At 36.4% G+C, this 9,885-nt stretch overlaps 1 protein-coding gene across 1 annotated transcript; it reads left to right on the top strand.

Annotated features, from left to right (window-relative positions):
• Positions 1-458: 458 nt before the first annotated feature.
• On the top strand, positions 459-4,534 carry LOC126260375 (uncharacterized). The gene is made up of 3 exons (XM_049957704.1): positions 459-832; positions 2,290-2,964; positions 4,514-4,534. Exons 1-3 carry the CDS (start codon positions 680-682, stop codon positions 4,532-4,534), a joined length of 849 nt encoding a protein of 282 aa, XP_049813661.1. The 5' UTR covers positions 459-679.
• Positions 4,535-9,885: the final 5,351 nt, after the last annotated feature.

The raw sequence follows: 9,885 nt of genomic DNA, 5'->3' as shown, positions 1-9,885 counted from the left end.
GTAGCGGAGGCGAAAGAAACAACACATGTAAAATTTGTATCCCGTGCTTCAGTTGACCTATATAGTTCAACTGAACAACAAGATATTAATACTAACGTAGAAATCGATGTACGCTAAACTTGTATCCCGTACTGCAGTTAACCAATACAGTTCGAACGATGTTCGAGATACAGCCCATATATATGTGGCGTGAAAAATTCTATGCTACCAATATTTCCATCCATTTTTCCCCCTTCATTTTTTACGTAACTATACAATACAAACACGCGGTATCCTTAACGTGAAAATACTACTTACCTTGATATATGTCAACTATATTTTTCGTGTCTCGTATTCCTTTATTTCTGAACAGTCTTGTCAGCTCTTGGATTGGTGTAATAAATACTCTCTGGCCAGTTCTGACGTCATTGGCCAATGCTGACGGGCTGTATCAGCACCCCCTGTAAAAGAAAGCCTGTCTACGTAGTGCGTGACGTCACAAGATGGCTACACACATAGTCCCTTCTTCAACAGTTTCACGGAACAGTGCTTGTGAATAGTCGTTCGGCGAGTTACGCGTCAGTTTAGTATTATAGTGAATGGTGTTCCTGCGTTAGTGTACGTGATTTGGTTGTTTAGTTTCTGTGCACTAAACTGGTGATCTGTTTTTCTTTGCTGTGAAAATTTCGTTGCCTGCAAAATGCCGTATCGTTGTTGTGTGCCGAATTGTAGAGGAAATTACGACGGTGGACCAAAAGTAACCGTGTTTAAATTTCCGGAGGATGAAGCAACGAGGAAGAAATGGTTGTCACGTATTCGCAGACATAACTTCACTCCTTCTTCAAGTTCAAGAGTAAGTATTTGTTTTGTTTATTTCTTAAAAGAGGTTAAGTGTGCTAACACAGAATAGGCACTTATGCAGTAAGGAAGGTCAGCGACATTTTGACTAATAGATCTTAACTGAATAAGTGCCGAACTAAATAGCGTTTCGTTTTCTTGCCCTGGCAATTCTACAGTTTAGCTGGTATAGGTTATATGAATTCTGTAAGTTCAACCAGTATAGCCTAAGCACAGTCATACTTACGTAGTTAAATATCTCAGTATATCTTTATACTTACTGTTTATGCTGCCTGTTGTTAGGAATAAAAGTCGGTTTATAATTAAGTACGTGCACTTAAGATACAGACGACTTTCGATGTATTCTGCTTCTGTATTTAGTGTTTCTTTTTGCTGTAAAAGTCTTTAGGAAGTTGCCTGTTCAAAAACAAGTAATGTGGTTTACCCAGAAATTGAAAATGAAGTAAAAACAGTGTCTCAGTCGCTTGTTTTTAATAAATTATTGGTGGGAATTTGAAGTCATTGCAAGGAATGTTACTATTAGGGAATATAGTAGGCTTTAGACTTAACAGTGAACCATAGACAGGAAAAATGAATGAGTACATGAATGGATTAACAGGCCATCACAAAATGCAAAGGGAGAAACTGTGAAAACATAAAAAATACTTGTGGATTTTACAAATTCTTACTTTCTGGGTCTGGAATTTCAGATACATGCCAGTGACCTACACAGCTGTCTTATAGATACACAGCTACAGTACTTGAAAGCAATTGTGTGCTCATGTTTAGCCTAATAGGTAGCACATAAGTGGCAATGTATTAGTTCATCATACTGTCAGTTTTTATGTAAGTTATGAACTGATATCAAAAGCAAAACAGTGTCTATCTGATAAAAAGCACTACCTTTAAGTATTTCGTAGTTCTAAAGGTTACACAGTGTGACAATTACTTTGTATTATTCTGTTACTGTGTCACAGTTGCTTCTATGGATTACACCTGTGTGAGTTTGGTGTCATCATGCTTTCTTGTGTCCGAGGTGTGTGTGTGGGGTGGGGGGTGGGGGGGAATAGAGCAAGACATTAAGCAAAAGTCCCACCCCTCTTGTGAATATATGAGCTTCAAGGCTAAATTATAAAAAAAATTGTCACTGTTATTGAATCATGCTACAAACATTAGTCAATGTTTGTAATTTTTGATGGGGAAAGTACTTTCTTCATTTCACCATCTCTTTAAGAGCTTGTTGCCATGACATGTAACTGCATGTGTTTTGATATTGAAGTGTTATTGTTTTATAGAGTTACTATGCCATGGCCACATTTATCACTTGAGTATTCTGCATTTTAGTTGGGAGTCTATTTGTATTTTAGAACTAGAAACTAACTTTATATTCATAAATTGTTTTCACACTATTAATATTGTCATCACATTCAGTTGTAAGCACAGTTTTCATTTTTTATTCATTTTTAATTACAGGTATGTCATGTTCACTTCCACAAGGATGATGTTATTTGGGAAACACAAATTGTGGATGAAAGGACTGGTCAGTTATTAAGAGCCCCCCTTCTCAAACCACGTTTGAGACCACATGCAGTTCCATCACTACTCCCAAACTGTCCTTCCTACCTTTCAAAGGAAGAAAGTAGACGTGAAGGGCCAGAGGAGAAAAAGCAAAGGCTTGAAAATGAGCAGTTAGCTGCAGCGTTACAATATAGTTTAGCATCACAGAAGGACTATGAAAACACTTTCAGCTTCAGTTCTTTAGAAGAGTTGATGTTGCGTACGAAGGAAGTGGATTTGCCCAACGAGTGGAGTGTGATCGAAAAACACAGTGATTTTGTTTGTTTTTTAAAGATAATAAGAAATCCAGCACCATTAATCACACATTCTGTCGTTATAGATAGTAATTTAAATGTTTCATTGTTTAAGAAAGATGTACAAATTAAGACATTAGGAAAAAGATCTTTTCCTGTAATTGTAACCAATATCCATGAAATTGTCAGTGTACTGCAGGAGTATTCAGACACAGATTGTGGGCACTCAGAAACTTCTATAGATAGTATTGTAGAGATAGTGAAAGACAGTCTAGGAGTGCTGAAAAACAGTTTACAGGAGAGTGAAAAGGAGATGGTAGACTTTATATATGAACAAGTTAGTCTCATAAATGTAAAGAAATTTAATCATAGGTTTAGTTCTACATTTATGATACTGTGTTGTTTGCTATTTTCCATTTCATCTCATGCTTACAATTTTTTACGTAGCAGCTCATTAATGAAAATGCCACATCCAAGCACTCTGCGTAGGGTCTGCAGCAAATTTAATGTGAATCCATCTCACGAAAGGCTTGGGGGAAGTAATTTCCTGTCCTATGCAAGACAGAAATTTCAATACTTGAACAGCAATGATGTCAATGTTGTTTTGAGTGTAGATGAAATTCATCTAAATTCTTATTTGGAATATAAAGGAGGTAGTGTTTTGGGCATGTCATATAACTCGGAATGTGCTGCAAATTCAGCATTTGTATTTATGTTGCAGAGTGTCAAGTCTTTGTACAGGGATATTGTTCACATTTTACCGGTGAAAACCATTTCATCTAATGCATTATACGATGTGCTACTGGCCATAATAAATGGCCTTGAACTAATAGGCTATAGGGTTTTTTGTGTGGTAACTGACAACAACAAAATCAATAGCAAAACCATGTCAATGTTTTCTCTGGATAAAGCTGTTAATATAGTTTTTAAACATCCATCTGATCCTAATCGCCCACTTTTCTTTTTAATTGATGCCGTACACATTGTTAAATGCATAAGAAATGTGTGGCTGAACCAAAAAAATGATGGTAAAGATATGTTTTATCCTCAGTTTCCAGTTAGAAAAGAAGTGGAAGAAAATAAGTTTTCTGTAGCTTCTTTTAAAACACTGAAACAGATTTATGACATAGATTCCAGTTCTTTAGTAAAATATTGTCACACATTGTCTCTCAAATCACTTTGCCCTACATCATTAGAAAAACAGAGCATGAAACTAGTGCTGCAGATATTCAATCGACATGTGTCAGAGGGCCTTGAGGTAGCTAGTGATAAATTTGATTTGAGACATGCACCATCAACAGCAGAATACATTCGAATAATAACAAAATGGTTTGATGTCATGAATGTGAAATCAGTGTTTAAAGGGAAACACAAACAGAATCCTTATATGGATCCGTTGACAACTGATAGCGTTTCTATGCAATTTTTGCTAGATTTTCTAGACTGGCTTGATGTGTGGAAAGCAAAGGGTTTGTCAAGTGGGTTTCTCACAAAAGAAACATTTTTTGCTATTCAGCATACAACATATGCCGTGGTAGAGATTGCTCGATACTGTACTGAAGAGCTAGGTATGAGCTATTTACTGACAGCCAAGCTACAAACAGATGTGCTTGAGCGGCGTTTTGGAAAGTATAGACAGCTTGCAGGTTCCCAATACAATGTTTCAGTGACACAAGTCTATGAAGCAGAAAAGAAGCTTCGAATTCAAAGTGTAATGCCTTTAGTTTTATGTTCTCCTTCCTATGGCAATATCACAGTAGGGGCCATAAAAAATTTTATGTTTTCTGAAGTTGAAGAAACAGACACATTAGACATAGAAGTCAGTGTAACTCAAGACGATGTTCTTTCAGTGAAAGATATTGCAACGTCTTTAACTTTCATTGCAGGCTACTGTGCTCATGCAGTGATTAAGAAGCTGAAATGTGAGAGTTGCCTTAATGAAATTGTGATTGAAAAGGAGTTGCCAATAAACGAACATTTTAGTTTGATACAGAGACTTGATCATGGAGGACTAAAATACCCATCAGACACTATTTTAAATATGATTGTCTACACTTATATTGTCATCAGCAAACTTCTCAAAGAACATGAAAGAGATTTTCTTGCCTGTACGAATCAACGTGCTATTGCCTGTGCAGTAGCACTTGCTACTCTTCACGAAAATGACTTTTTATTATTTGATGGGGTATGCTGCAATGGACATTCATCCCAGGCAATAATGAAAAGTGTTGTTTGGGTTGGTGTCAATATATTTTTAAACAACTACTGTAAAAAGGTTAATGGAAAAAAAAATTCAAAAAACACTCAGCGAAAACTGCAAACTCTTACAACATAATTTTGAAATCTTTATCTTAGATTCTTTTTAAATCATTAATACAAAACCTGTCATCAGTAATATTGCCACATCAACAAATGCCTCTTAAGCTGAACTAGTCAGGTTAATCTGAAACTAGTCAAACTTACCAAATTGCAACTTATGGCTGAGAGTTTGTATAAATATTTTAATATACAGCTGCTAACAGCTATCAACACTAATATCCTAACGTGAAATTTTTATCAAAGAAATTAATCTTTAATATAAAGAATCTTACACTAATTCTTTCTCAGTTGAAGTTGGGTGGTGAATGATACATACAGGAGGGAGGGGAGGGGGTGTGGCAGGCAGAGAGGACCAATAGTAATCTTGTTATAGTATGTGAAACCTAAAAATCATTTCGCTTGCTTTTCCGAGTATGACTTAAACCACTTCTTTGCTGCATGCCTTATTCATAGTATTTCTAATTTGTGTAATAAAGTTATGTGGCCCAACATGGCACATGCCTTTGACAAAGACAAGACAATGCCATTTTGATCACCTTCCTTTATTATTTTGAGAAAAACTTACACAAACTGTGCTATAGCAGACTCCACTTTTTTTGCAAACAAGGTTAGTTTGTTTTGGTGATAAATGGAAGACAAGAGCAAAATTGCTCTATAGTTCTCTACATTCTCTGCAATACTTTTCTTTGTATACTGAAGTTATTACTTTAGCTTGTGATACATGTGAGAAATCTGCCAATTTGTAATGATTCATTAATTGTTACTGTTGAAAAAGCTACTATAGTATTTATGCATTCTTTAGGTAGACAAACTTCGATTTCACGTAGTGTTCGTGGTGTTCCTCTGTCTTCTACTACTGTCACTGTTATGAGTGCAGATGTGCATGCTGTGACAATTGCCCCTCTTTTTCTGAGTTTACTACTTTCTCTGCAGCTGTTATAACTGTTGTTCTCTCAACATTTTCTTATGTAGATCATGTTTGCATATATTTTACTACCAATACAAATGGAGAAGCTGGTGGGGGAGGGCTTTGCAGTACTTTCATGGCCTTTGTGTATAATGATTGGCATGTCTCCTCATCTAATAGTAATGTAATTCTGGAACAGCTCTCACTTCTGTTACAAGCACTATTGAGTGCCACTAATCCTCAGGTTGACTAATTACTGAGCTCTTTAAATAGATGCTTGCTCTGTGCCATAAAGTGCCTTCTTGTTAGCTCATCTTTGCTGAGGAGAAAAAATCTGAGGTGGACTCTCAGGTATGCCCTTCTGTTGGCTTTTTGAATATATTTGTTTATAAAAGAATATTAAAAAAGCTTAAGCCTGTCACAATTGCTTTTCACTCACCTAATCTAATTAATGTTAGCAGATCATATTCCAACACCACTTGACACATTTTTGCCACATAACATACACTTACAGTTGGTAATTACTTGCAATTTACAGGGTGATCTAATATAATGTCTATATGCATTGCCATTTTTCTACTACAGTGCTTTCATATGCATTCTTCCTACACAAAACTTTATGGTGCAGTGTTTTATTTGCATTCTTTTAGTGTCCCACTTAAAGACCTTCCATTACTACCCTGGAGATTATAAAATAGCAATTTAATAATTAATGTTGTTCAAAATTTATCATTATTATTCCTAAAATTATGAAACTTAAGTCTCAAGAATGTGGTTATTGTTAATGTTTGGCCTTGGTGTCCATAAGTCTTAATTATTTTGTCCCTACATAGTATTCATGCTGTACATCTATAATTTTCTATTGTGAACCACTATAATCTAAAATTTTTCTCATTCCATGTGTTAGTGATTGACAAGAGTGTATGGAAGATGAACAAAAGAAATAAATAAATTCATTCATACACAGAATTTTTTTTACTTAATTTGCATTCATTCATATCAGCATGGTCAGTAGATGAAACTTTTTTTCCACTTCTAAACAATTACCAGTATATATATTTTGGAATGATGATCTGTTAAAGTATTGCAACTAAATAGAGCTGAACCACCACCCCCACCCCTTTCCCCAAACTTACGGAAGGATGAAGTATCTAAGCCACTGGTGAGTGCAGCCCAAATGTGATGCCAAATGAAGGTAAGTGTTCATTTTTCACAATTATTTCATCACAGGTCACATCACGTCATAAAACTTCTCAACAGATGAAATGAAAGTTTACTTCGTAGTTGAAATTTATTTATGTGCAATTCATGCAAACAGTTTGTTTCAAAGTATATACTTCTTAGTACAGAAACATTCTTTCTTCAAAGGTATTCAGTTTAGAGCAGCGAAATTCTAACCTGGTAATCTGTATTTTGAGACCTCATGTAATTTCAATACATAATGGAAATTTAGTTAACTTACTGAGAAAAGAGAATTCATTGAAATTTGTATTGGCATACCAAAACTTTATGGCAATACCATTACATACTCATCTCAGGTCAGTGAGATTTTCTTAATGGAAAGAAAGTTTCTTAGGGAAAGGTGCACAAACTGAGAAGAGATATCATATCATTCATTAGAACTGCATTTTACTTAAAAAATATTAACAGGAGAAATTTCTTTAAATTTAAAAAAAAAACATGAATACGAGGTTGCTGAAATGGTGGACTAAAACATATGTAGAACATGTCTTTCAGGGCAGTGTTAGTTTTTGAAACGACTCATACTATTGCTTATTACCAGTGCCTCTCTCTAGGGGGTGTTATAATTCGAACACTATTTGCCCAATTTTCGTGTTTCTTTTTTTAATTCACACGTATATCATCCAACCAGGTTTTAAAATAGATTTTGCTACATAAGGAATAAGCAGCGGCAATAACAGTGTCCTTAAAATGTTAGCTGCCAGTGTGCTACTTTGCAAATTGCTGTCCACACTATTAGACCTGCGTCAAAGTGATGCAATATTTAACTTAAAAAACATAACAAAAACCCTAATAGAAAGTCCGCGAGAGCATACGAGAATCTTTCGCGGGTGGCTTTCAATCAAAATTTTTGTCATTAAAAATCGTCTTACACAGGAGCTGCAAAACGGAAGAATGGTGAATGGTGGCCAGCCATAAAAGATAAATGTATACCGTTGCAGACGTTTATATTGGCCTTTTCGAGATTTACAATTTATACTACAGCACTTACAGTTTAGGAATGGTATTGGAAAAGAGCACACTGGTGGCAAACACTTGCACTTTGTGTAGCTGACGATCTTTGAACGGCTAACCAAACTGCCATCAAACAAGTCGTGACAATCCCCATTAAAGCAACTTTAAAATAAACTACAATGAAATGGGTCCATTCATTTGGGAGTTTTGATGCCTCAGATAATGAAAGTTATTACAGCCACTTTTTACGTCGGGGCTAAATGGTATGCAGAAATAAGTTACAGACAAAAGAACTGGGTCATTTGAGAAAGGAAATCTTGTAATTCATGAGAGAGGTATGTCAGATTTCTTTACGAATTTTCCTCGTGCGGTTTCCGTAACAGTCTTATTGCTGTGGCCAAACGGACTGCGAGCACCGGCACCAGACTACGTGCGTGACGTCACTGAGCGGGCGCGCAGGCTTTCCTCTATAGGGGGTGCTGGCTGTATCCCCTGCTTCACTAAACCCAGCTCGCCCATATTAAACACCCGCAAAAAAACCATTTCAGTTTTCACTGCTCCGCATTTCGGAAACAGACTTTTTAATCTCCGCACTTTTGCATAGCCACACTCGTGAATACACACAGCCAACGACACCAATCGTCTCTCCGCGACCCGGAACTGCTACTCTATTGGTGCACATTTACAGTTTATTACACTATTTGACAATAGCTTTTCCCTGTCTAGGCCAGCATATCTACTTACAAAATGTTGACATTCATGTGTATTCTCTTCCCTAAATAACAAATAGAAATTTTAACTTGACAACGTATTTACAAGAATAATATTCGAGCACAACAAATAAAACAAATTTCTTAAAATACGTAGAAAATGTATGATCATCTACAGAGTTGTGGTGTTATAGTACCAAATACTCCAATAGAATACCGTTTACACAGCAAAAAATTTGTATCCAAGAAAAATACGTCACAATACTCAGTAAAGCAGCTGTTCATACGACTTTCAATAACTTTTCAATTTAAGAAAATATGCGCCTAGCCCATACTAAACTCTCTCTCAATAGCAATTTCTCTTTTCAAAACCATTTAAACGGAATTTGCCGTGTTAGAAAAACATACACTGGGCACTTACTAAATCATCTGTCAATAACAAATTATCTTTTCAAAACAATTTGAATAATATTTACAATTTCAGAAAAATAAGTGCTTGGGGCTTACCAAACACTGCTAATAACCTTCCAACTAACAACTATAATTAAGAAACATGCATCACCACAGTCACTAAGTCTTTAACTGATAGCATTCAGATCACAAGATATTTGCAATAAAAGCGCGCCATGGCGCGCAACGAAGGATTAATTGAATACGAACATGTCAGTGTGAAATAAGCTCCGAACTCAAATGTTAACAGCCATCAGATGTTTTTAAGAAAGTAAGATACATACAATAAAATTGTTACTGTTGTATAGCTTCGGCCTCGAACCGTCAGCAGACCGACGTGAGATGGCTCAGCCTTTTCCAACACCGGTACGTCGGGCGCCCAGGTCGGTCGGTCGCTAAGAGAGCGGCGCCAGACTCGTGGCCGACCAGGGCAGCGGAAGCCTGCCCGGAGCTCTCGCGCGTTAACTGGGGAGGTGACACAGGCGCACGAATGGATTCAACTACAACAGACAAAATCAGCATATTCTAACACAAGGATGAACGACTACAAATGGGGAACAGACCAACTCCACTTAATGTAAGTGAGAGTGACGTCCCTACATTGATCCGCACAAACAGTGTCTATATACATTTTAGCTACAAGAAATTGGGAACTTACCCACAAATCAGCCAACTT

This window comes from Schistocerca nitens, chromosome 5 (genome assembly GCF_023898315.1).
Source record: "Schistocerca nitens isolate TAMUIC-IGC-003100 chromosome 5, iqSchNite1.1, whole genome shotgun sequence".
Lineage (NCBI taxonomy): Eukaryota > Metazoa > Arthropoda > Insecta > Orthoptera > Acrididae > Schistocerca > Schistocerca nitens.
This window is presented reverse-complemented; position numbering and strand designations above follow the sequence as displayed.